We start from the raw sequence: 27,743 nt of genomic DNA on the forward strand, positions 1-27,743 counted from the left end.
TTTTTAGTTAAAACCAAACCAAACCAAACCAAATCAATGGTGGTCGGGTTTTTCTTTTTAAAATCAAACCAAGTCAAACCAAACAACTAGTCGAGTTTTTTTCTCAATTTGATTCGAATTGTCGGTTTGATGCGGTTTTTCGGTTTCCTTTATACACCCCTAATACTAATAATATGGATCTTTCGTTTTACTCTCAGATGACATGCCTTCACCCATGAAAGCGAAACATAACCTTAAGAATTGCTTGGTTTGCTTAAAATTTTAGAATCCTAATCATGCACACCAAAATATGACTCAATATCTCTAAATTTAAATATCTATGCCAGCACACCAAACTACTTCAGTATATAAAAGTATAATAGAATATCTCTCTTCTTTTTCTTTGCGAATACTAAGGAGACCGTCCTCTTTAATTTGTTTCCAGTAGAAATGGGTATATAAGCTAATACAAGAAGTGAAGGAATTTGTAAAATGTAATCCGATTACTCCTACATAAAAACAATACCTCATATGTTGATCATTATTCCAACTACAATATATTGATACGGAACACAAAATTAGAAGGTAATGACGAGAACAATAATAATATGAGTATGACAACAATTACGAGGAAGATAATAACAAAAATTACTGCAATTACCTTTTAAGAAACATGATACTAAAAATGTTTTTACACCATCGATACGTAATTAATTACACTAATAATTTTAATATTTGTAGCATATAGAACTTTTCTATAAACAGTAGCCAATTATGTGTTGGTAATTGCTTCCTTAAAAATATTGAAGCATTGCGGGTAAAATCGGATTCAACTATATTCGGCAGGATGTACATGCGTGTTTGTTTTCGTTTTAAGACTAAGATGTCTAAATTTAACTATAATATGATTTTTAAGATAGTATATTTAAATTTGAATGCTAAATTATTAAAATTCCTAGTTTTCTCTACATTTAAATGTGTACAATCTATATTTATTTAATACTTAACTTAAAATTTAGATAAAATAACACTTAAAAATATAGAAGGAAAAAAAAAACAAAAAAACGAGCAGCTTCTTCTAATGGCTTTTGGCTGAAGGAAAGAAAACCACAAAATTTTTCACATAAACGTAGTGCCCGGAGAATAAAAAAGGACTTATAACGAGGGACTTGTGGATATTCAGACAAAATTGGATATGAATGGCATTGTAGTTGAGATTAAGATTCTCACATAAATTGGATTCAATATCCCTTAATCATATACGAAAACGTAATTGGTCATGGGACAGATGGAACTAAGTGACATTGAGTGCTTCAAGTTGGCCCCTATATTGATGGCTAAAGAAGTTCAAAAAGTATATACTTTCACTAAACCCGGCCACTAGCACAAAGATACACTAGTGATTATAGTGGTACTCCATCTACTAATTAACTTCAAATCATGGATTACTTCGTCTTTTGACGTCCCACAATCTAGAAACTAAATGATGGGATACAGGCAGGCTGATGTTAACTCTCACACAGAACCGGTTTGGTCCTACGCACAAATGCAGAAAAGGAAAATTTATAATTTCGAAGGACTTGAGATGGATGAGATGTTTCTACAACCCCACCAAGTATTTCCTGCACTGATGAGCAAAACTCAAGAACGGATTATTTATTTGTTTGATGGATCATCAGGTACAGAGCATGAGCGAAAAGCAATTTTTAAGCACCAGGAAAAGGAACAACACTGGCCAAAAATGAAGAAAAAGGAAAAAAGAGTGAAGAATATGGTGGAAATCCACAAACGAGCTAAAGGTCCTCATTCCACCTTATATTTGAGAACATAATGCCTCACTCTTCATGAAGTTAAAAAAAAGACAAATAAAGAACTCACTAACAAGTCTTTCTAGTCTCCCGAAGAGTATCCATCTGATCTCCGTCCTGAATATTAGGTGAACGATGAAGCATCACCCTTCTTGAATTTAGAACTATGGTTTGATACATCCATCTTTCAAAATGTAATAATGCAAGAATGCATCGCATTTAACTACAGTAATTGAACTTGTCGTTTCTGAGATATGTGTTTCCAGTTCATTTACCCCGGACAAGTTCTTTCTTTATAATGATTCACCGTCAACAGTCAAAGCTTAAGCTACAAGGATATTTCTCCTGACAAGTTCCTTAATCTTGGCTAAATTGTAGAGTAAAAATTTCAAAGCTCTTCATTTCAAAATTTGAAAGGCATATCACAAGGTATGGTGGTAATCATGACCCTCCAGAATCATTAATAGTTCAAGAACGTTAAGATTGAGGTACAATATAGAACATCTTATGCACGTGATTAGTTATCTTATGAAAGACGGCATGCTAGAAAATAGAGATACCAAAACAACATCGAATCAGAAGGCGGACCTCATGGACCTCTCTGCATTCTGAAAGCTTTCTGCTTGAAAAGGATTTTCCTAGTTATCTTTTCTTCTTTAGCCTCTGAAAGTTGGGCTTTATGGGCTGGCTCGAAACAATTGCCTGACTGTTAGTATTGCTGGGTCCAAAGGGGATCAAAGGCTTCTTTACTGAAGAGCTTGACACTGTTTGGGAAACTGACAATGTAGGGGAAGCTGCTTTTCTTTTTAGCTGCTTTGGTATCTCCAGCCTTTCAAGGATTCGTGAAGTTTTGTCATCAAGTTTCACAGTACTTTGTGGGTGAGATAAAACCTTCTTATCCAACTTCGGCTTGGAGATACAAGTGGGAGAAGACATCTTTGGCATCTCAGATACAACCAGCTGTTCCCATTCTTCTGTAATTTTAGCACTAGTTTTACCATCAGTCAATTTGCTATCCAACACATTGTCTTCTATAACCTCCACATTGTTGGCTTGTACTGATAAATCTTCTAGCATAGGGTCTTGCAGGGCTGTGTTTGATGCTGTAACCAGTTCTTTAGCCTTAGCAGGTATTGCCCTGAGACAGCCAAACTTTTGAGATGAAGGTCCATGACAGGGCCCATGAGAATAGTGAAAAGAAGTAATTAAACTCAATGCCTACATAATGCTGATGTACACGTGATCATCATGTACACAAGCTCCTAGAACATATATCTTAACCTAAGGGGCACTTAAATGGATATTGTGGAGTAATCAACAGTTCACCTCAGCAACTTAGTGCAGTTTCCAGATAGATCACCAGCAAACCTTTCAGGTCCTTAGCGGAAGAAGAAAACGAATGAATTTCAAGAAACAACTAATGCATAGATCTCATATGGCTAATTGGTGAAATATATTTTACAGCATGCAGATGAAGAAAGAACTCTACAGAAGAGAACAAAGGTTACCCAAATTGTAGGCTCTCTTTGACAAGCAAGTTTAGTCTTTGATGAAAGCCCCTGTCGTGCTGAACTGGATCATAATTTCTTAATTCAATCTGGAATATAATAATAAAGAGTATCAACTTAATCTGGAGAAGTACCAAATTGACTTTCCTCTATGCACCAAGGAAACACAGCTCAGCCCTTTCTTTATATCTAGCAAAGTGCAAATAGATTAGGGATAGAGCTACGTTATTATTAATGATGGGAATGTGAAACAGCAAATCCTTCAGAAAAATAAAATGAGATCCAGTTATTGGCGCTTGATGTATTTATAAATGGATGCTGCTTCATCTTCGATCTCATTAATGCATCTAACTTGGCATTGCTCCCAGTAAGGAACAAAGAGGTTTGGAAGAATCAACTAAAAGCATAGAAATAGAAGTTCCCTAATGAAACAGACCTTAAGCAAAGAGGCTTGCAGAGAATTTTCAATATCCTCATTGACTCGGATGCAAGCAATATTAGTGATGTCAGGGACAGGCAAGACTTCCTCTGATCCAGCAAGCCTCTGCAAATAATTGTGCAGTGACATTACATAATAAAGAGTAGAGAAACATATTGTAGGATAACTGGACATAATAAGACAAGAATAAATCAGAGATCGTTGGAACAATAGAATTTTCTCATCGCAGGTTATAATGTGGTGACACATTGGACTGGGGTACCAACCAGAAAACATAAAGACGTTAAAGGAAACAACAACAACGCAACAACAGTGACTAATTGCACGTTCTCATTGGTGGCATAGTGCTAGTTAAACTTAGTAAGGATTATCTGTCACATGAATATTTTAAAAAAATATGAGAAGGAAAGAAAGCACTAATGCTTGATCAAAATGAAGAGAAACGGAAGGGAAACAGATGCTGTTGACTTCTTTTTAGCAGGAAAATAAAGGTTCAGATGTTGGAGGGACTACATACTTACTCTGAGAATCATCACTCCTTTCTCTGAAGGTAAAAGAATATAATAGCACAGGAAGGAAGTTTGCTTTGCAGTTTCTACGTTACAATTTGATGAGCAAACCAAACCCTGGTCAAGGGAATGCAGTACACCACACAGCACTTGAAAAACTGCCAAATCACAAAGCCAGATCGTGATCTCTTCATCAAGAGTATTTACAGTTTAATCTCAGCGACTGTGTAACATAAAAGTTTATAAGCTCGGCAAGTTTATGCAGTATATATGGAAATGCATGGCAAGAATAACGGTAGGCATTCTGCTTACGTTTAACATTTAGCTCTGATTTGTCAGTATCATCCAACTCAGAGAAGGCTGGGGTAACAATGTAGGAAGCACCTAAAATAACCCCTGACAAGAAACAAAAGCATATATTGAGTGTCGATCACCAATGATCAGAAAAAGGTAAAAATGCATGTTCGAATTAGGTGCCAAACTGATTAATCATGTGCATCATCAGAATCTCCAAGTGAAGTAATTAGTGCAAAGATAGGGTATCAATATAAGTTTTGTCTTCGTTAGGTCTTTGAATTCTCATAACGAATATATTTTCAACTGGGACTAGACATTAACAATATAAATTCTAAACATTGGCATCAAAATCATAAACTAGATGAATCATATATTATCATCTAGGAAATGGCATATCTTGTATTCTTTAATTTTTAGGATGCAAACATTACAACAGAATGCTTTTTAGTTTCATTCAAACTTACCTTCATCAAGTGAGCTCAAGTAAGTTCTCTCAATAACATTGAAGTTAATTGGTAAACAAACTTTCTGAATGTCCTGGCAACATTGGAAAGAGGGCATATAGAGGACTGTATGTTCTCCTATCTTCACAGAGCTATCAACCAAATCCAGTGCTCCAAGCTCAATGCCGGTTACGGAACAAGAAGAGATATTGGTCCGAATCATTTTTGAGTTGTCAAATGGAATGCCATGACACCTGCATGACTGTCAAAGGAGTGACAAATCTAAGAAATTTCACATGACACTTACCGCTAACTACAAGAAAGTAAACAATGTATACTCCTGCAAACCCAGCGGAAGTAAAAATGGGTTACTGATGCAATTAATGGTAGGCATATCAATAACATTCACAGTAACCTATCTTATAACAATTTGCAAAGATGTGTATTTTATTGCAACCAAATAAACTGAATTCACATATCAACATGCTCGGATGGTCAGATTTATGGCAGCTTCAGAAGCACCAACAAACATTATGTGTAGCTTCTTAGGATAGAAGATGCCTTCTAAGAGAAGCTTCTCTAATAAAGATAAATTTCAGCAATATGCTTCGTATCCCAAACAAGTTCTCAGCCGCAATGCCCATAATACAGATTGGCACTGCCAAAACGATTCTGCTTGAACATTTCTGAACTTCCTAATAAACAAATTGGATAATTTAACACTGCATTCTTCCAATATAGTATCCTTGGAACATATTTGAAATTCTACAGGGGAGCCTGTCTGGATAGAGACATTTGGGTTTTAGAAGGATTTTCAGATATTTGAGATTAATCTGATATAAAGACAGAAATGAATTGAAAAACTGATTTTTTATTTCAAATCTAACTTTTCTTAGGTATATCAACAAGTGTAAAGGATTTAACTATTAAGCCTTGGAATTTGAAAAACATAAGACAAATATCTACAATTAAGCATGATCAGAAAATTAACAATGCCGTCGGACTAAAAGAAAGTAAAAGGATTCTGCCATTTGTGGGGAAGACAACATAAATGGAAATAGTTGTTATAACGGTAACAATTTGTTATTACAGAGAAGTCAAGAAAGAAAATACTTTGTGCAGATGAGGATGGCTCTTTGGATAGGAAGACTAAATGAAGATCATATCAAACACGGAGGACCGTACTTGATGGTGTTCCTTTTCAATAATTCATCCACTTTCTAGGTTTGACCAAATAATCTGTTGCATATTCTATCTTCCGTTAATTGATTTTAATGTTTTTTCCATTCTAAAGACTAGCACTAAAAAGTTAATGTAAGCTCTGAAGTTTGTTAATATTTCCTATAGGGCAAGAACATACGATCTATGTGAGCTTTCAGCACTATGTTATAGTATAATAAGGGAACTACTTTTCTACAATTGCAAAAGCAACAAGTACTTCAATGATTTTGCAAGGTTTTGCGTGACTTCCCACTCAAATATGAGATCCACAAGTGATATGAAAACTAAAGGGAAGACCAAAATTAGTTATTAGTGTGACACACTTCTAGACAGGCATAAGGGATTTTTGTCAATCAAAGATTTACTATTAGAGATTGGTTCAAGAAACTAATATGGGAGTGCAATTATACTAATAAAAGGTATATCATCACGCAAAATTTTAAGCTTACTCAGAGAGATAAATCGTAAACTTACTCTGAGAAATTAATATAATATCTCATGGTTAAAATCATAGAATTTAAATTATCACATGTTTGCTAACCAACTTAAACTTACTCAGAGAAATTAAGATAATATCCCATGGTTAAAATCATAGAATTTAAATTATCACATGTTTGCTAACCAACTCATCAGGCCATCACACAACACGTAAGTAGTTTAAATACATCATAAAACAAATCCAAAACTTGAAGGCCAATTACCAATCAGTTAAAGAATGTAACTTAACAGTAGGAAAAACCCTAAACAGTGAGAACACAACGATTTTACTGAAGAATCTATAACCAACAGTTCTTATCATCCCGCTCATCAAGACTTTCACCTTTAAAATAAGGAAACATTCTTGAAATAAACCAATTGTTTTGCATAATATCGTAATGAACTTTATTTATACCTTACAAGGAACGAATTCATCGATTATCTGGTTGAAAGAGGTGCACAAGTTGCAGGATATCTGGTTTATTGAGCCTAAAAGATTGCTCTTAAAGACAAAACGAGCCTCCAATTGTTCTTCCAAGTCCTCCTTCAGTTCCTGAAACCATTTCTTTACCAAGCCAGACAAAGCATGTGCATCTGCAGATCTATTCGTTATAAATATCAAGAGAAAACTTGATTTTCCAGGGAATTATACAAAGATGTTAGGGCCAAGATGTACTCATCCATTGAACTAAATGAAGGAGATTTAACCTTTATGATTCAAATTCTATTAAAACCAGTCAAGGATATTTGCCTTCATAATCCAAGGAAAATTTAACCTCTTTGAATACTCAAGCAAGTAAATGTTTTAGCTGCCATTATCATTACGTTAACAAGGATCCAAAGACATAAGAAAGAACATGACGAACCACAGATGAAAAAGGACAACTTATCATAGTTTCATTTTAGAAATACATGGTCATTAAAATCATTATCACTGTTGAGTAATTTGAATCAGTGACAATTTTATGTCTTATAATTGTAAATGTTACAACCTACAACCAGAAGAACAGAATAGGCATTTCCGAAATCTTATCTGGAAGCCAACTTCCTACTGACTGAAAGGATCGGAACAAAATGATCTCTATGGTAACTAAGGGTACAAAATCGATTCTATGAATCTGCTATAGAAACCAATAAAGATAGGCCTTTCTCAATTAAACAATTTATTATATTTACCCTCAACAAGATCAAGATGAGGAAAACCAAATTTTAAAACATATTTGAACAATTTATTATATTTAACCTAAACACTCAGTGAACAAATATGTTTTAAAAGTATCATCTTAAATACTCCTATACAGAAAGATTAAGTAGTTTCCTTAACCTGGAATATAGTTTTGAAATGAGCAGTTCTCGAGATCACCAATCTGTTTCAGGAATTTGTTAATACTTCCAGGAGTATCAACAAGATGACTTGAATTTTGCTCCAGAAAAACAAACTCTACCGAAACACAGTTATCTGCTGCATCCTGTCAGCAATTCAAGAGGTTTAGACTTTTTTTTGGACATAGGCAAAACATTACCATTTGTTCATTATCCTTCTAAATTTAGTAGTAAAACTGAACAACTAATATATTTAATCATGACCGCGAAGGCTGGAGAACAAAAGTAGAAGGGATAATGATAGGAATGCAGCGAGTAGATGCCTCACCGCGAGAGCCTTTTTGGTAGCAGAGTCCATGGTTTCAAATATGGAGGAACTAATCAAAACCACCTTTCTCGTAATATCTTTACTATGACCTCCCCATGAGTACAAAACTTTGCCATTTAGGATACTGCAAAGTTTCAAATCTGCAAGTGCCAAACGGTGCCCACACTAATTGTAACAAGAGCGACCATATCAAATTAAGTGTGCGCATGTAGCAGCACAGCAACTTGAATACATTTACATTATAGAAGCCTATAAAAAGCACGTAAGATTTACCGCTACAACAAAGAGCTCCAGAACCGTTGAAATCAGGTAAAAAGGCATCCAAAGGCAAATTATTCACAGCATGATGGAAATCGCGGAGATTGAAGTTCCCTCGTGGACTATAAGCTACCTTAAGCTGTGTATAACACCAGTTATCAGTTTACAGGAGTACTTTTTACAAGTTTAGTCAGGTAAACATAGTAGTAATTCGCATTTCATACTAAAAATGACATAAGCATATACAAATTGGTGCTAAAATAGAAAAGAGTTACTATATTTACTTCATCGGTACGTGAAATTCGATTTTTCAACACATAGCACAGTTCAATGCGATCGAGTAGAGGTTTTGTTATCAGGTAAACACAGTAGTGATACGCATTACAGTCTACAAATGAATACACGAACCTAAGCATTTAAAATTTCGAGCTCAATATATAGAAGAGATATTATATTTACTTCATCAATGCGTGAGATCCGATTTTTGAACACATAGCAAAGTCCAATGCTATCAAGCAAGGGTTTCAATCTCGAACTGCCTGTACTATTAGTTGAAGACGATATCGCGTAGAAATTTGCGAGCTGTAACATCGACTGGTAGAGAAGAGAACATGATAAGTATGCGATTCGAAGTGAAATTAACGATAATCATGAAAAAAATTAGACAATGCAATGCTTTGTAAACTCAAATAATTCAACAGATTGATTAATTGCCGTATAGAATTGTTCACGCGTAAATGCATGAGGCTATAAAGCACCTGCTTCAAAGCGCGAAATTGTACAAAGATAAGTATGCGATTTCAAGTGAAATTGGAAGATGGTGAAAAAATAGATAACGCAAGCAAGTCAAAAAATCAATCAAGAGATTGAATTGCGGTATAGAAATTGTATATGCGTAACAATGTGTATATATTCACCTGCTTCAAGTCGCGAAGCAATGGAGGTGATAAGCTCCGTAGATCCAAGACGAAGCAAAGCATCACCATTTTACGTTACATGTTTTTTCCTCCAGTACTCGCTTATTTATAAACTGGTTTTGGCGCCTAACCTTTCATCAGCCTTCCTTGGGATTCGGTTTTTGACTTGTACCGTTAAAAGTGACCCCATCCTTTATTAGTTAAGTGACCAAAATAATGGCTTTTGGATTTAGAAACGTTTTAATAGTTGTTTAGTTTTACTCTAATTGTGTTTTTTAAAGGGCAAAGTGCATATTTGGCTAGGATCTGAGAGATTTTTTTTTTAATTTTTTTTTTGGAATAATTGCTTTTGGTTTTTTCTTTTGAAATGATAAAATAATAGTTGCGGCTTTTACTGAAATGCAACTAAATGATTTCCCTGAATAAAATTATTTTTTTAACGAGACGGAATTAGGAGCTACTTGGGCAGGGGATATAGGTCTCTCATTGTTATTTTATTTTCGTTCACAATCATATGGGCCTCATGTGGCCATTCTGCGAAAGCATCAAAGGAACCAGTATGTGTTGGAACCGTGAAGGAAGATTTGGAAAAGGAAGCTTTAAGGAGTAAAGTTCTTAGTATAATCATGTCCACCCAATTGTAACATAGTATCCGGATCAGCCTCCACGCACTTCAACAAATTCTACAGGTCCCGCCAACATAGATATTGAATAACTCTATCCACCAATGCTTGAGCACATGAAAAGAAATCGCCTGACAATTTTGCCACCGTTGAAACCTACTTCATTGACAACAAGATCACACCCTTGGGTGCAATCCAGTCCACTCATTTAGTACAGAGATGCTTTGAAAAAATAAATTACTATATATTAAAATGAAATTAAATAGAACATCATACTTGAAAGAGAAGTTTAATTGTGATGAGGAGTCCAGAAGAGATTAACAATTGGGGTAACAGCAATTTCAGAATAAAAATTCCTACAAAAAAGTTGTGATTCGCAACTTGGTTTGAAGCAGAATCAGTTGAAACCATTATCAGAGGAAATAAGGCTCTTTTGATCAGGGTCTGAGGAAACTTCTGTTGTGTACTCATTTGGAGCAGTAAGAATTTCAGATATGAACTTTATCAAAGAGCAGAGACCCCCCAAGAAGTTATGATCAATGACACCTCTTCCTTCAATAACATGAGCAAAATCAATCAACTTGATTTGTCCACCTGGATTCTGTCCTTCCAATGCAAGTCCTTTTTCAAACGTCATCAGAATTGAGCAAGAATAAAAATGGTACATGGTTTGATCCTCGAACCACGCTTTCAGCTCTAGTAACTGAGATAAAATGCCAGTAGAACCGCCATAAACAGTTGCTGCAAAAGCACAATCTGGTGGCGAGTACATGCCAGTCGACGTATTAGAAGAAACAAACTTTTTCAGGATTAACTTGACTTCCTCTGCAGGAAGGTTCTGCATTGTAGTCCTTTCGGGTTTCCAGTAACCTGATTCTTTGTTTCCATAGATTTGTATCCCTGATAACCTGAATCCTAACGGAAGGCTTGATGTCTCTCTATCTTTTTTCAAACACTTCTGGATGTACTCCTCGGATGCTTCCGGTGGCCAGGTTCTTGAACCAATTTTAATATCCACAATTGATGGATTGACTCGACCAACAGAGAGATCCTGTAAAACTAAATGGGGTTTCAAGCCAGATCCATCGGATGCCTCTATGAGCTGAGTGCCATGAAAGGTAGGGAAGAATTTGGAGATGTGTTCTGGAATCCTAGTGTCGGAAGAGAATGATGTGTAGAATTTAAGCTCATTCGACCCTCGTTCATCGCCTTGGAGAGGCTTGTAGAAACGTCCTGATTCATCCACAAGGGGACCAAGCTTCCCCTTGCCTCCTTGGTGTCCTGCAACTTGGTTGGGAGGGATATTCAGCATCCTCACAGAAAGTGAAGCACAATATAGCAATCAAAGTCTCTGATGCAGACGTCTTTCCTGTGTATTGTAGATGAGTTGCAGTTAAAATCAGCCCTTAGGGTAAACAAAAAACCCAGCCTGACTAAACAGAAAAGGGAATCTTGACTTTGTTGATTTCTTTACTAGCAAGTAGCAACAATAAAAAATTCATGTAGATTGAATTTCAATTTCTGGTATAGGTGTTACAGGATATTACATCATTTGAATTAACTCTCATCATGATCGCCATTAAATAAAGAAATATATAAATAGCTGATCCCTCTATTGTTCACAGGTCCCAATACCCAATTTCCCCATAATAAAATCTGTCATTCCATCTCCTACAATATAACAAAAGGCAGTAGCATTGTTCAGACAGGACTACTTTCAGAGCCATGCAATAGCATGAGCAGAACACATGATGTGTAGTCTCCTCAAAGACAATATTAGGAAGCATTTGCCTTACCGGATTAAGATTGATCTACTCTCATAAGAAAAATACAAAGCCAATTACTAACAATGAAGACATGTCTAGTAAACACAATCCTGACATCGATCTCCATTCTTTCAATTTTCCTTCCCTAAGTAGATAAAGAATTTGCCCGAGGACTACAAATCAAGCCGTAAGTGAACATAATGACCACATCATCAAGGCAAGATCCCCAAGTAACTATAAGCTTGCAAAACACATACTATCTCCACAGAAAATTCATGGATATGAATTCAAAAATATCCACTTAAAACAACATATCTCTATCGAGTACATATAATTTTCCTCAAGACACCAGCTAGATATGATATCATTCAACTCTTTTTTCCACAAACATCGCACATGTGATTCAAAAACATCTAGCAGATTGTAGAATGTGAATCAAGAGACGAAAACTTCTGTTAGAACAAATATAACTATGAATCCAAAATGCATTTACCAAATCACGATACTATTATAGCACTTCTTCTGTCAAAAGGAAATGACTTCTTTCCAATTCTTTCACTAGCTTTTTTCACATCACTCTCTTATCTATGCCTAGACTAGAACTTTAAGTTGGTAGTACCTACCATTCCTAAGTTTCTTACTTCTTAGAAATAAAAGAAATATTACCAAGAAAAAAAAAATGATTTCCTATACATTGTGTTAATGGGCATTACTATTTCCTCATAATGATGCTATAAAGTTAATCTAAAAGTAATTCAATTTATTTGTGTTTACATTGCTTGTATGAGCTGAACCCTAAACCCATTTTGTATCAGAGGTAGATCCGACACTTTAGTTATGGGTTCTATTTAGATCACAACCTTTTCTGTTTATTAGGTTCTGAATAGATTATTTATATATATTAAATGAATTTCTTAACACAAATATCGGCCGAACCCCTAACTGTGACCGGAGATCTACCTATACTTATTAGTCATTCTAATAAGAGGTTAATAACAATCAGAATCTTACAAGTATGTGCATGCTTTTGAGTTCTAGAAAATGTTAGAAGTTGGTAGAAGAGTAACGTGAAGAAACTTAGGTGGAAAAATTAGAGAGGATCATTCAATAACCCTGTCAAAAAGTAGTCATTAAATTCTCTGGGCATATACGCAAAACACATGCTCAATAAACCAGATGGCAGATATGTCATTAAAATAAAATAAATCCCCAATTTAGTCATAGGCAAAAGTGGTTAACGTTTTGACAACACAAATCACCAAAGAGTGAACCAGAAACATAAATAACACGATCCCACTTCCTTTTTAGTACTTATAAAATAAAGGGATCTAATAAAGACAGGAATTATTTACTGAATGGAACATCAAGGATCTGCATTAATAACAAGATTTTACCAATTAAAAAATATTGAAACACGAGAGAAAAACAAAGCAGAATGAAAACTCAACTTACAGATTGGAAAAAGCAGCGATTGCGTTCCGTGTCTGATGAGATTTTTCTATTTAAATAAAGAATCGCATTCTAATTTGGTACAGGCAATATACAGTATATTGAGATAAATTTGATGCTATGAAAATTTGTTTTTTTTTCCAAAAAAGACGTGTCTTTATCGGAGAAAGACTTTATTTTGGGTCCCTAGTAAAATCAGCATCACGTGAAATTAGAATCTGGTCCTACATGGCTTTTTGTCTTTTTAAAAAAAAAAATCTGATGTACTTAACTATTAATATTTCCATAAAGTCAACTAAAAGATCTTTCTTTTTTTATTATTTCACAACCAAAATATCTTAACTAACTCCAACTGTTTCTTTTTTTTCTTTTCAAATGAGGTATATTCCTTGTATAAAACTAGTGAGCCTTTTTCAAAAATCCATAACTTATTTATTTGGTGCAAATTTCAAAGATTATACGTAATTGTTATTTTCTTCTAAAGAAAAAAAAAAAAGCATGTCCTTTTATATTTAATTTGTTAGTTGGAATTACTATTTTCTTCTGATGATGTCATAATTCTAGATGTAATTCATCATTGTTACCCCCATATATTTTTCATTAATCTTTAATGCAAACTAATGTCTTGTGAGTAAAAAGAGATCACCACATTTCATGAAAATGACATCCTAACCTAAATATGAAAATAAATAGGAGTTGGATGATGAAATGAAATAATAAAAGTATAATTTTATACGATGGATAGCGTGGGGTGTTGAATGATTAATTTATAAAGAGGTAGTCCAATATGTTACAAGAAGATGTTTGTTTATTGAAGTCTAATAAGATGACCTTTTCCAATGCTTTGTTAACAGAAATTAAACTAATTTTGACTTCAACGAGGGCCGGCACGTTAAGAGAAATTTAGTTCATAACATTCTTAGTCGTTCGTGGAAATTGATGACATTTTGGGTCTTTTTTTTTTTTTTTGTTGGTAAAACAGACATTAATATATATAATTTAAACTGCTGCTAGTGCAACCCCATTGTTTTAGCAACCCCATTGGTAAAACAGACATTTTGGTTCTAAGTCAAGGTAGCAACGGCTACTAGCTGGTCAAAGAGGATCATAATTACAAGGAAAAAGGTGCAATTATACCCCTCAACTTTGTGATTTAGAGCAGCTATACCCCTCGTTAAAAAAGTTGTGCATATATACCCCTACCGTTACAAAACTGGTGCAAATATACACTTTCGTTGACAGAATTTTTTTTAAAATCATTTAGCTTGTTTTCAATTTAAAAAATGTCACGTGACTTTAAAAAATCAGTCTACCTATTTCTTAATTAAAAGATAAGCTAAATGATTTTTCAAAAATAATACAGTGTATATTTGCATCTGCCATTATGAATTCAGGAATATATACGCATTACTTTTTTAACTATGATATCTCGCTTAAATCACAAAGTTGAAGGGCTAAAAGATATTGCACCTTTGCCCTAAATACAAAGGAAAACACCAAGCTTTGCTTTGTCATTATTGTTGGCTTGAAAAAAAATGTTGGAACCGCCCTTATTTGTTCCTGTAATTCTGCTGCAATGGAAAAGGAGTGAATTTCTCAATAACCTCAAAACCTTGAGCAATTAGTAATTTCTATTCAAGATAACTTATGTTTTGTTCCTTTTTTTTTTTTTGTGTGTGATTTTTACTACTTTTTGAGATGCGAGAATCAATACGTAAGAAAGAAGTAATTTGGCTTATATGATGATATTATACTTTGAATTGGTGTTGATTTGAAGGATTTGAACTTGAGAATTATGGGATTGAACCCTTAGCTCCAAACTTAGTTGACTTTAAGACTCCGATTGGAAAATTAATTACATATTTGAACTCACTGGATAATGCTAATGCAAAAGCATATAGGGTTTATCAATTTGAAACCTGTTGTTCAACGGTTGACCTTTGACTTTAACCGAGTCATAAATTTTAAAAAGGATTCAAGCATATTTTGCATAGATCGGAGGTGTTCGACAGGGGGATAAGGAAATCAGATAAACCAATTAGTTATGCGCTTTTTCAGATACAGGGCAAGTGGAGATCTAAAATAACATTGATTGCTTGTTTTCTTAAAAACATGATTCCGAATGTTGCATAGCTGCTTTAGAAAATGTGTTTTGACTGCTTGGCATATGTGCATCAGCCATCAAGATGCTAGGCAAAAAGATTAGTTGGTGGGGGGAAGGTGGGCGGCAGATTTGCCCAAATAGAAAGCAAAAGACCGGGCAGAATAAATATTGCCTCACAGTTTTGACATAAAATTTATCACATCCCCGATGGAACGACAAAGGAGGCCCGATTATTCAGAGTCGTATAAATTAATTTTTTTTTTTAAAAAAAAAAAAAAAATCTAAAAAAGAGAGAACGAATTTCTCTCACCTCCTGAAGTCTTTTTCTCCTAAAGTTACATGTGAACACCACAATAAATCTAACTCAAACTTTAACCTCTCTATTTCCTTAGACAGCAATTGTCTTGTTTGTATAATTGGAGGTCCTTAGCCTGAAAAGGCACCCATCCAAATTGGCAATTGCCACCAGTTAACCCCGTTGCAGCATTCACCGCTTCCCAGCAGCTTTCCTAGCAGGGATAGCAGAATCCTCATCATCTGATTCAACATCTCCGTACTCCCACATTGCAAGTCTCTTTTGACGTGCTTCTGTTTGATACTTCTCCAATTCATCCAGAGCCTGTTGCTTGTCCTTGGGCTCCCACCTCTTCCTTTTCTCCATCCTCGCAAGTCCTTCCTGAAAATTTTAAAGGTCCCTTGTTAAAGTAGGAGGCAGAGGAGAATGGAAGCACTAGGTCTTTTCAGAACCCAACTCTACCAGATAAAAGATAATCTAGCTAAATGGAATTTGAACAGCCATATGCAAGACGCGCTTCAAATGATACTGTAGGGGGTAGTGAACAAAAGACCTAGTGGCTATTGAAAAGCTCGCAGAATCCAAAAGTAATAGAAATGAATAAAATAATGTTGAGTCATAATTAATACTATAAAAGTGGCTATAGTTTCGAACCTTGAGCAAGGTGGCATTTATGCTGACGTCACTTTCAGGATCAACCAAAGTCACCAAAAAGACTGTCCCTGTTCCTTGACCTTTAACTTTTCCACCTGAAGTGTCTTTTTCCTCGATAACAGCTCTAAACTCCTTTGGCCCACTTAGAAGAAGCTCACTTAGGCGGTAAGCTGCCTCCTGACCATAATCACCTTCTAGCCCAGGAACTTTAACATGAGCAAGACTGCAGAGCTGAGCAAGACCGGGACTGGAGGAAGCAGATGCATCAAGAGGACGCAACTGACTGTAAGAAACAATTTCTTGGTTTCCATAATCAACGTAGAAAACTTCAAACTTGTCTTTGGAAGATTCCACAGCACCGCGAGGGGCATTGACAATCTTACATATTTTGAAGGGGGAAAATCAGAAAAAAGAATATGATGTGACAAGCAAAAATATAATAATAAAACCAACTATATCCTTCCAGAAATGGAACTTCTTTAACCTACAGTAATGACCAAACAATGATATGCAATATTGGCTAAAGAAAAAGGGCTTAGGGGACAACTACGAACGAAGTTCAATTCACGAGACAAGTGCAGCAGCAAGACGAAGTAATGAACTATTTAAAGAGCTAGGACATTGCATGAACAGGGATTGCTTTTAATATATATATGTGTAGTACCAAAAAAACAATCGATTAACTAGTACAATTTATGAGATGACAAAAAAAGTAGTATAGTTTAAGCAATTGGTTTAATTGATTGATGGAAAAGCACACATCCTAACTTTCTTTGATACAAGAAAAGTAGCAAATCGTAATTTTGAAGATTTAACGGTTTGACTTCATACAACTAGCCAAACTAGTAATTTCCATTCACGTTATAGCATACACAAAGTTAGGGTACTCACTAATTCAAGTCGAATCTACAACTGTTTAAATCAAAGCCTAATGGAACTACATATATAAAATAAAGTAAGAGTAATAGGATTATTGGATCACTTACCATTGCTCGGTTCCATGAATTATCAGCACTGAATTGAGCAAGAACAATATCACCCTTCTTTGGATTAAAGGCACCAATTACAGGAGCCTCCTGAAGACTCAGAGAAGCAAGTTGCTTCTGAATGGCGGCGGCTTTTTGGTCGGAAACCAACTGAACATAAAATTTACCCCCGCCCAAAACTTCGGTGACTGTGACCTGAGAATATAAACGTGTAAAAGTATAGAAGTCAAACAATCATAACACAAAACTAGTACTCACAATGAATCCAGGTGGTAAATTATGATAAACAATAATTAACTGAGAAGTACTAGATCTAATTACATTACCTTCACCTCTTCTTTTTGGCGCCTTTCAGCTGCTCCACCATTATTGCCAACTTCCTCTCCCTCAACATAATTCTCCCATATCTATATCAAGATACTTGTTAATAAATAGTAAAAAACAAATTCGTGACTAATAAGTATAACAGATCTTGCTCTTGCCTTCAATTTCTGCCTTCTGGCAGCCTGTTCAGCTTGCATGAGGAGGTGAACTTCTGGGATTCTATCAGCTCCAAAAGAAGTTTGAAGCCTTGCTAAACCAGCTTCCAGTAGTGTCACTGCCACATTGGATCTCGATTCCCATAATGTGCCAATGAAAGTCCCGGTTCTATCAACTGTTTCTACCTCGATCTATGTAGAGGCAATAGGAAAGAAATAAGAGAGAAATTCAAAATGTAGCACATTACAAATGTTAGAAAGAAAAAATGTTACCTCGACATCCCTCTGCATTATCTTCCGCCTCATCAAGGCAATGGCTTCCTCCGAGTAGGGTTCATTACGACCTGGGCATCTCACTCCAGAAATAGAGAAAGCAATGCTGCAAGTCTCCTTGGGAATGAACAGTTTGAATCTATGACCACTGAGGACATATTCTACTACAGCAGACATCCTCCTGTTACGCTGCAAGAAAGGCAGAAAGTCTCTAGCTTTCTTTGACGATGCCTGCAAGTAAAACAGAAACGGTTAGATATTTCCTCCTTAGCGCCACATAAAAAGAGACAATCAGTGACGAGGACACTAACCGTTAGCAAGTCTGTTACATGCATCACCGGAGGTTCTTTAGGAGAATGGATGCCCTTTTTCCCAGAAGTAGCACGTGATTCTGCTGAGAGAAGGGCATCATAATAGTTTGAACGTTCTTCAAAATCACGATGTCTAACAACAGTTGCAAAACCGCGGGCAAGCAAAAGCTCAGCAATATTCACTCCAGGCAACTGGTTGCCTGCAGCAGATGGAGTGGGTGATGCATCATCCCCGTCCTTGGATGCTAGGAATACAGTTCCAAAATCCATCACCCTTGAATCTGCTCCACTGGCGGGAGCAGCAGGTCCATCTGCCATGCTGACCTTCCGAGAGTACTCCATTGAAACATGCACCTGAAAGGATATAAGCTTAGTCAATCATCTCCTTCTGATTCTGTACCTCTGAAATCAGGAAAAGAGATATCAGAAAAGACAGCAATACCTGTCTTCCGATAAGGCGGTTTCTCAAAAATTCCTTTGCTTCACGAGCGTAGGGAGCAGGCTTTTCTTCTCTACGAGGATTCCCCATTTTAGGAGTCCTAATACTTGAAAGATTGACTCTTCGTTCTGCTGATGGATCTCCAAATGGCAGAGAATCATCAGCTATAACAAGACAATCTCCACTGACAACCTCAACCACCTAAGAAAAGTCAAGAACAAAACATTTGAAGAGAGAGAGAGAGATAGATTAAGAAAAACTTGAACAGCGCTTTGACTCGTAGCTACCTTTCCTGTGAAATTTTGGTCATGAATAGCCTTGGAATTTGTTGCTGGGGCTACATAGTTCGTCCAGATTCTTAAGCGTGTCTTCTTGGCCTCAAGCTCGGCAGTTTTCAGCTTCTTCTTGGCTTCAACTTCAAGCATGTTTGCACTCCAGTCAACATATTTAGCATAACCCTATGCCAAAGGAAAGGGGAGGGCGCATAAACTTTAGATAAGAAAGATCTTAAACGTTCTAAAACTGGAAAACAATTATGCATTTCTTTTCTAGAATTAGGAGGAACTAGCTAATCACCGTCATAAAGAAAGTTACGGCAAGAGAAAGTTAAACATTTAGGTGAAACAGGATCCCTTGCTAATCCACATAAAGAAACCAAGGGATGGTAGAAAATAAGAGAGAGATAATGCCCACACTTAATCTAAAAGTTAATACATTTTGGTGAAAGAGGATCCCTTGCTAATCCACATAAAGAAACCAAGGGATGGTAAAAAATAAGAGAGAGATAATGCCCACACTCAATCTAAATGTAATATAAAGACTTTGATAAGAAGCACAGTGTGTATGTAAAGGTAATAAAGACTACGTTAGGAAACAGGTACATACTGCACACAGATGCATAATACTAAAGACTGCTTCTGTACTGTTAATGACCAGCAAAATAAGAGGACTAACAGCGTAACTGAACAAATCAAAGCACATCGAAACAAAAAAGCAGAGCCTTCAGAATTAGAGAAAATCTATCAGTAAATAAATAATCTTTACAAGAGACAACCAACAAGAAAGGTCCATCTAAGCATATGACAGTTTCCCATTTCTTGGAGAAACCAATCATAAAAAGACAAAGTGTTTTAAAAAAATCAGTTTCTTATTAGACACAGAAATAATTAAAACAGACGTTCTAAAGTATCAGCAGTAGTATGTATATCACGTACATTTTCAATAAGCTCCAATCCCAGGTCCTTTGCTGATTCTCCATCAGGGTAGTACACTGAGCCAATTAGATTGCTATACTTGTCAACACCCTCCAGGACAATTCGAACCTGTATGTTAAATTACATTAGAAAAAGAATAAACAGGAAACAAAAATCATTAAGAGCTAACAGATAGAAACTCACATCTCTATTTAAGACACGAGTTTCAGTAAAATGCTTTGCTTCTCTGCCATATGGATCAGGAGCAACTTCTGTTACAGATGCTGCTGAAGATGCCAGCCTCTGCGCTGATGTCGGAGTTGCACGAGGTTCAGTAGTTAATTCTCCATTTGGTTCATCGGAGGTAATACTAGCATTAATAATAGTTTCCGATGGTGCTCTTCTTCCCATAGTTGGTGCCTGTTTATATTGAAATAAAAGAGTAAACGAACTGGTAAAGTAACTGGTAAAGTAACAAGAGCTGGTCGTAGAGAAAATTTAACGTGTATTGCATTGACCTGTATTCCAGCAACGAACACTTGGATGAACTGGAAGTTTGGAAGCAAGTACACCCGCAGTGTACTTCCATCACGAACCTGCTCAACAAATGCTTCAATAAGCTTACCTTTACTTTGCTCCAATAGGCCCATTGCATCAAAGTTACTAGCATCACCAATTGCAGATGGAGGTAGATCCCTAATAGACGCCTCAGAAGCACCAGGTGCCTGAAAACAGCAGTATGCCAGGAATTACTACGCACGAAAAAATAGAAAAATAAGACAAAAATATCAAGCTTGAAATTTCACTATATATGAAAAACTGAAATAAAAGGCAAAGATACTGTGCAAAAGATCCACCAGCCAACACAAACCACAGCGAGAGGAACTACCCACAAAAGAGCAGTACAGTTTAGATTAGATCTAGTGGCCTTTCTACTTGAAAGAATAACAAGAAAAAGAGTTTCTTTTTATAAGGTAAAAGTTTTATTAATAAAACCAAAAAGGTTGATAGGTACATCCAAAACAGACACAGCCCTTGCAAAGATTCTAGTTTCATATTTCCAAGTGAATCCAAAAATTCCATATACTGATCCATACTCTCTAGTATACTCTTCTTACACCAAAAAAAGAGAAACAAGAGAAAATATAACAGGATAATCTGGATAGCATCCACGGTCTCAGCACTTAACCTAAAGTGCTAGCCATCAAAGCTCAACACATTCTAGATAAAAATCTCGTAGCACAAGGTGTATTGCAGACAGAAGCAGAGCACAAAATCGAAAAACAAATATTCTCAATAACATCTGGAAAATGAAAGGCTAGAAAGAAAGACTTGAACATCAAAATGGAACGCAAATATAAGAATACATAGGCACCAAAAAAGGAGAGTTAAACGACTTCTTAATGTTCCAGTCCACAGAAAATATCATAAAGCTTCGAAAGATATTGCTCTGAAGTTAACAATATCTGTTCTTGATCAAGTAAAAAGGTAAAGTTCACAATATTTGTCCAATAACAAAAACACATCAGAGACAATGAGAAGCGTACCCTAGTCCAACAACCTAGACCTTGTTGTTTGGCTTGTTCTTCAGCATCTTGCAGTGGTTTTAAATAGGGGTTAGCATCTTTCTGTTGATTTTGCTCCCTGACCTGGTTCCATCAAAATTAATCATTTCAAACTAGATATAATGGGAAACAAGCCAGCTGAGAGAAATTAACACCAAATTCACCAACCCTGGCCCAGCCTGCAGCAACAACTAGCATGGAAACATTCTTGTCACCAAGAAAGACAGTGCCATATTCTCGCCCTATGTGAGGTACAGTGTATTCCACCTTGAAAGTGACCTCCTAAAGAAAGAAAAAAAGGACGAATTTCAATCTTATACTACTAAAAAAGAGAAGCAATATATAAATATATACAAGTTAGAATGATCAACGCAAGGACACCTTTCCGATGCAAAGCTTCCTCAAGAAGTCTCTGCTTTGCCATGCAAATGGCTCATCCACTCCACCACGACGTGCCTAAAAGTGGAAAGCTAGAATGAGCAATGAAAAAAGCGATACAGATATAGGAGCACTTTGAAGATATAGATCATAAAAAAGGTAAGGGCTATTAGTGCATGTCATACCAATCGTGGAGCCATTAGAGATGCTAAGGTAATAGATTTTTCAGGGGGAATTTCAGCCTTGGAACTACCCATTATCACCAAACTGTCCCCAGAGGGAACGGCTTTCACTCTTCCCTTCAACCATCCTGTTGATGCCATTTCAACTGCTAAATGCCTGAGAAAAGCAATCCAAGTTAGGAAGAAAATTTAATGGAGGACAAGAGTCATACTGCTCTCACCAAACAAAGAGATCTCATCATCCAGGTAGACATGCAGAAACAAAGAAGCCACAGCCACACTATTCAAGACAAAACCTTTATATGAGTAAGGCCTAATAACTATAGATATTAGTAGAATGATGAGATCTTAGTATCTTACATGGACGAAGTAAAGGTATCAAAATCTTAACACGAATTTTGTTATAGATCTCTGCAAAGGTAAAGCTATTGTAATAGCTAAATAAAAATAACGACCAATATCTCAGCCTAAATAACACAACTGGAAATAAAATATGATGCATAACCAACATACTGTAAAACTAATTAAATAAACATAATACAATTCAGAGGAATGTCAAAGCCGACACGCTAGAAAAATCCTCCCAGACATAACTAAAATATTCCCGACTAGATCATATCAATGTGAATTTTGTTAGGATTTTCTTTCGGTTGTAATCTTGAAACACAAACAATCTAATTCAAAAGACATGATTGAAGGATCATAGAACATAATGATTTTCAAAAAAAAAAAAAAAAAAAATTAATAGTAATAATAATAATATTACTTTAATCAAGAAAACGTAATCTTGAATATGTTGAGCGAAAGTCCTTGCAGTTTCTAGTTTAAGAGAAATTTCTTTCTCTCCTTTGCACCGTTTTGTTTCTCATGTTACTTGATGAAAATAACTAAGAATTGCAGTTGAGGGAGAACCAGTTTCTTAAGGCCACTTTATACTCCAATTACAAATAGAGTAGGCGTGTATGAAAGTTACTCTTTTCATGATGTGTAATAAAGAAGCCCTAATGAGCTACTTATAAATGTAGGAGGATTGCACAAGCGTGACCCGTGTCATGTTCCTAGACACTTGTCCAAATTCATCAGCCACCTTATCGTAAACTTGTGCACGGATACCACCTAATCATGAAATAGACAGTTAATTTTTCACTTTCCATCAAAGTGGGGATTATTTAATTGCCTTATAAAATTACCTCATAAGTTCTACCCAATATACTTTAATTAGCTCTTTCATTTATTAAAACCAACTTAAACACGTGGGAGATTTTTTTTTTTTTTTTTTTTGGAAACTGGTAAATAAAAACACGTGAGGGATATATCATGCATTCTCCCACATAGCGCACGTGACCTAATTCACTAAATGTTTTAATAAATTCTCTGACATTAAGTGCACAAGTGGGTAAAAATTTATATTGGTTCTATTAGTCGTTATTAACTAACGAATGAATACGGTCATGGCAGTTGTACGTCACTTTATTTGACATAGTCCCCTCCCTGTACTACAATACTAGTCAGTTACTTAACACAAACTATAAATAGGGAATATGTCTTTGGTCCAACAATAATGCTTAAAATATCCTTATGTAAGCCAGCGCATGTCATCATCATTCTCAGCATTAGCTATACAAGGGAAAACATGTAATAACATAAATATTTACATAAATGAGCTCAAAGTACCAATTGTATAAATATAATAAAGTAACTCATTGCTATCAATAGTGCCCACTTTTTCAACATGTTCTACAAACATTTTAGGAAGTAATCTTTTCGTCAAAGGATCATCAATTATAAGTTTGGTGCTAATATGTTCAATTGACACTTTATGTTTCTGGACTTCTTTTTTAACTGCAACGTATTTCAATTCCATATGCCTGGCAGTAGCACCCTTCAAATACTTAACGTTTTTTCTAGAAGAAAACAGTTTTGAAATTATCACAATAAACTTTAAGCGGCCTGACATATTGTCGACTAGCCCAAGTCCTGAAATAAAGTTCCGCAACCAATTAGCCTGACAGTAGCCTCAAACCATGCCACAAACTCAGCTTTCATCGTGGATGCAACAATAACAGACTGCTTCATACTCTTCTGTGATATTGCTCCTGCTCCTCCATCTAACAGGAATAAATAACCAGATGTGGATTTTATCGTATCCACAACCAGCATAATCTAGATCTAAATATTCACCCACATCAAGATGATTTGATGTTTTATAAGTGAACATATAATTTTTCTTTCCTTGTAAGTATCTTAATACTTACTTTGCAACTTTGCAGTGGTTCATTCCTGGTTTACTTTGATATATGCGCAACATCCCAACATCAAATTGATGTTTGGCCTCGTACATATGTCGGCATACATTAAGTTCCCAACAATAGATGCATAAGAAATATCTTTCATTAGCTTTCATTCCAAATCGTTCTTTGAACGATGCATGAGACTAAACTTATCTCTTTCTGAATTGGAACGAGCCTTGATGAGCAGTTTTTCATTCTAAATCTCTCTAACACTTTATTAACATTGGATTTTTCATACACCCCAATTGAACGTTGTATCGCTTCTCGGTGGGACCAAGCTTGGTGGTAGTCTGGAGCACCGTGTCTGTCATAGTACTAGCCTATTGATGCAGTTTCTTGCTTTGGATATCTGTTATTATCTGTTGTTCATTTGTGTTTTGGATATCCCAATATTTCGTTGTCGTCGTTCTTTTTTTGTATGCCATGTAATGCTTTCATTATTAATTGCCAAGTTTTCTTCACAACTCTATTGCCTTTGATCATAACTACTTTGATTCTTTGCACTTGAGCTTGGGGTCTTTTGAAAAGAGCCTCTCTACCTCTTCGAGGTAGGGGTAAGGTCTGCGTACACTCTGCCCTCCCCAGACACCACGTGTGGGATTACACTGGGTATGTTGTTGAGACACCCCAACAATCGTTATGATCTATCCTGAGGTATTTCTATTCGATCACATAGGATGCCTCTCTTATAACTTTCATTTCAAAGTTGTTAGGGAGAAATTTCTTGATGTCATGCATCTACCAAGATCATTAGTAGCAAGCAAGAAGTCATCAACGTACATAACTACCATAATAAGTCATCAACATACAAGATTAACATTATAAACTTACTTTCACTGACCTTCTGATAAATACACCGATCAACAGTGATTTTCTTAAATCCAAATATAATAATAGCTTCGTTAAACTGAAGCTAAACTTAAGAAACCTTTGTCGAGAAGCTTGTTTAAGTTTGTACACCATGTGTTCCTTTCCTTTAATGCCAAAACTCTCTGGTGGATCCATATAAGCTTCTTCTTCTAAACTCCCAATCAGAAAGGCAGTTTTCACATCCACCCAAAATAGCTCTAAGTCATAATGAACCACTTAAGCCATTATAATTTTTGGTGATCTTTTCTAGAGAACATTGAAAGTCTTTTTATGAACAGTGCATCCTTCTGAGTGAAATCTTTGGCAACAAGTCTGGCCTTATGACGATTAATGTTGTCATTTCAGTTGTGTTTGGTCTTAAAGACCAACTTACACCCCACTTGTTTGCAATCTTTTCGTAACTCAACAAGGTCCCAAACTTCGGGTAAAAACATCAAATAATATTACTTTAATCAAGAAAACATACACGAATCCTCATACCATTTTCTTGAATATCTTGAGCGTAAGTCTTTGAAACTGCTTTCTTTCCTTTACACTGTGTTCGTTCTCGCGTTACTCGATGGAAATAACTGTGAATTGCAGTTGAAAGAGAGCCAGTTTCATAAGGCCACTTTATACTATAATTACACGTACAGTAGGTGTGTTTTACTAAGCTATTCTTTTTCTTGATGTGTAACGATGAAACCATAATGAGCTACTAATAGATGTAGGAGGGTTGCATAGTGTGAGAAGGGTCATGCTGAAGAGGCACGCATGCTGACCACCCACACATGCTGACCAACCACGCATGCTGATATGTGTAAAGCAACATCAGTGTTTTGGAAGGTGCACGGCGACAAAAGGGAGACAAGGATCTGCCTCGCCTTTTTTGGGAGGCGAGAGGCAAGGCACTCGCCTTTTTGAAGTTAGGCGCCAATTAATACCAAAAAATTAAAATATTTAATTGCATATATAAATAATCAAAATCTCGATAGCAATAACGTATTAGCAAATATTTCAATTCAAAAATTAAAAGTAGATGGTAGATATTAAAAGTCTAGAACTTGAATGGCTCAATAATTCATAAGACAAGCAATAATAAAAGTCTATTCTAATTCTTCTTCAAGATTTTCAAGTTCTTGAGTTCCAAGATTCTCAACAGTATATTGCTCCTCATCTTCTTCCTCCTCGGAGTCTTCATTTACTAAGGACCGACTTGAACGTGTAGTAGCAACTCCTTTGCCCTTGTTATGTGATCTTGAACTTGAAGAACTCCCCCTAAGACCATAGATATTCTCCGCAACTCCAACCTCCCTAAAAACAATACCCCAATGAGATCACGTCCCTTACATACTAGCTCATCTTCTTGATCTTCAGGGCATCCAACTAATCATTCATTTGCTTCATCAATATTATCCAACTGAATTGGATCAATGGTATCGCTAGCATGATAACAACACTACAATGTTCAATTGTACTTAATGTACACTAGATCATTGAGACGCGATAGCTCAAGCCTATTCCTCTTTTATGTTTTAATTCAGGCTCTTTCTCCCCTCGTCACCTCATCTTGCCTTTTTGTAACTGGTCGTCTCGCCGGAAAAAGGTAATACTCCATCGCCTCGCCTCGCCTTGCCTCTCGCCTTTAATACACACTTATCCAAATTCGTCAGCCACTTTATCGTATACTTGTGCATGCATACCACCAAATCATGAAATCGACACTTAATTTTTCACTTTTCCATCAAAAAGCAGAGTTATTTAACAGCCTTATAGAATTGCTAAGTACTACATAAATTCTAACCAATTAAACATCTAGGACATATATCCAACAAATACAACCCAAACACATACAAAGAGAAAATCCAATCTTCAAACCAGCGATTTGAATTCATAACTTATGTAAAACAAAAGCATCACATAAAAACTAACGAAAAATCTAAAGGTTTGCATCAGCGATACATTCAATTATAAAATTAAGTTGATTTGATACAGAAACACAATGAGAGCGTTAATGAAATATACAACACGATATAACAATTAATTACCTGAATGATCAGCGCTGAATGGATCGATTGTAGACGGAAGGAAAGAGAGAAAGCAAAGCAACGTAACAGATCTAAAAAAGCAAATCAGCTAACAAATCAATGTAGAATTGAATTTATTAAAGTTGACGGCGGATCAGATCGGAGAGAATTTTATTTTAGATAAAAATCCTAATTGCAGAGGGACAATATTTATAGGTGAGCGGGGCATACAAGAGAGGAAGTGATAAAAAAAGATCCACCTCTTTTTTGGGTAAAATTACTTAAAATGCCATATTGGTTTGACTATTGTATGGTTGTTTAAGAAAAAAAAAAAAAAAAAACTATCCTCGGGTTTTCTGATTTGGTTAAATA

At 35.8% G+C, this 27,743-nt stretch overlaps 3 protein-coding genes across 7 annotated transcripts; all 3 read right to left on the reverse strand.

Annotated features, from left to right (window-relative positions):
* Positions 1–1,218: 1,218 nt before the first annotated feature.
* LOC132045154 (uncharacterized) lies at positions 1,219–10,215 on the reverse strand. 4 transcript variants are annotated; one of them, XR_009412353.1, is made up of 13 exons: positions 9,508–10,215; positions 9,050–9,184; positions 8,606–8,729; positions 8,333–8,472; positions 8,006–8,150; positions 7,097–7,275; positions 5,005–5,245; positions 4,556–4,639; positions 4,256–4,401; positions 3,732–3,839; positions 3,296–3,384; positions 2,376–2,925; positions 1,219–1,601 (listed from the first exon to the last, which is right to left on the reverse strand). XR_009412353.1 is itself a non-coding variant. In XM_059435694.1 (12 exons), exons 1-12 carry the CDS (start codon positions 9,574–9,576, stop codon positions 2,430–2,432), a joined length of 1,956 nt encoding a protein of 651 aa, XP_059291677.1. In that variant the 5' UTR covers positions 9,577–10,215; the 3' UTR covers positions 1,616–2,429. The 4 variants fall into 4 exon arrangements, 2 of the variants coding, with proteins under 2 accessions (XP_059291677.1, XP_059291678.1); XR_009412352.1 differs by having other exon boundaries at positions 1,219–1,606; XM_059435694.1 differs by lacking the exon at positions 1,219–1,601 and having other exon boundaries at positions 1,616–2,925.
* Positions 10,216–10,353: 138 nt separating this feature from the next.
* Positions 10,354–13,500, reverse strand: LOC132045155 (inositol polyphosphate multikinase alpha). Of its 2 annotated transcripts, none has more exons than XM_059435696.1 (2): positions 13,349–13,500; positions 10,354–11,499 (listed from the first exon to the last, which is right to left on the reverse strand). In XM_059435696.1, exon 2 carries the CDS (start codon positions 11,440–11,442, stop codon positions 10,528–10,530), a length of 915 nt encoding a protein of 304 aa, XP_059291679.1. In that variant the 5' UTR covers positions 11,443–11,499; positions 13,349–13,500; the 3' UTR covers positions 10,354–10,527. The 2 variants fall into 2 exon arrangements, with proteins under 2 accessions (XP_059291679.1, XP_059291680.1); XM_059435697.1 differs by lacking the exon at positions 13,349–13,500 and adding an exon at positions 12,390–12,862.
* A 2,222-nt stretch (positions 13,501–15,722) lies between these two features.
* LOC132045088 (ribonuclease TUDOR 1-like) lies at positions 15,723–27,567 on the reverse strand. The gene is made up of 17 exons (XM_059435612.1): positions 27,393–27,567; positions 22,208–22,361; positions 22,026–22,100; positions 21,813–21,926; positions 21,627–21,728; positions 20,598–20,804; positions 20,284–20,499; positions 20,101–20,208; positions 19,174–19,344; positions 18,890–19,087; positions 18,448–18,801; positions 18,137–18,367; positions 17,867–18,055; positions 17,711–17,791; positions 17,385–17,579; positions 16,399–16,776; positions 15,723–16,125 (listed from the first exon to the last, which is right to left on the reverse strand). The coding sequence occupies exons 2-17, from the start codon at positions 22,343–22,345 to the stop codon at positions 15,937–15,939; spliced, it is 2,946 nt and encodes a 981-aa protein (XP_059291595.1). The 5' UTR covers positions 22,346–22,361; positions 27,393–27,567; the 3' UTR covers positions 15,723–15,936.
* Positions 27,568–27,743: the final 176 nt, after the last annotated feature.

The sequence above is a fragment of the Lycium ferocissimum genome, unplaced genomic scaffold, assembly GCF_029784015.1.
Source record: "Lycium ferocissimum isolate CSIRO_LF1 unplaced genomic scaffold, AGI_CSIRO_Lferr_CH_V1 ctg60, whole genome shotgun sequence".
NCBI classification, from domain to species: Eukaryota; Viridiplantae; Streptophyta; class Magnoliopsida; order Solanales; family Solanaceae; genus Lycium; species Lycium ferocissimum.

Bases quoted from the DNA above. Each gene is read 5' to 3' on its own strand.
- LOC132045154 (XM_059435694.1), bottom strand. From the start codon at position 9,576: ATGGTGATGCTTTGCTTCGTCTTGGATCTACGGAGCTTATCACCTCCA. The intron at 8,730-9,049 runs GTAAATATAATA...TGTTATACACAG, and splicing joins GGATCTCACGCATTGATGAA to CTTAAGGTAGCTTATAGTCC. The intron at 7,276-8,005 runs GTTAAGGAAACT...ATAGATCTGCAG, and splicing joins ATTTCAAAACTATATTCCAG to ATGCACATGCTTTGTCTGGC.
- LOC132045155 (XM_059435696.1), bottom strand. From the start codon at position 11,442: ATGCTGAATATCCCTCCCAACCAAGTTGCAGGACACCAAGGAGGCAAG.
- LOC132045088 (XM_059435612.1), bottom strand. From the start codon at position 22,345: ATGGCATCAACAGGATGGTTGAAGGGAAGAGTGAAAGCCGTTCCCTCT. The intron at 22,101-22,207 runs GTATGACATGCA...TTCCACTTTTAG, and splicing joins CTCTAATGGCTCCACGATTG to GCACGTCGTGGTGGAGTGGA. The intron at 20,500-20,597 runs GTCAATGCAATA...CAATATAAACAG, and splicing joins TGTTCGTTGCTGGAATACAG to GCACCAACTATGGGAAGAAG.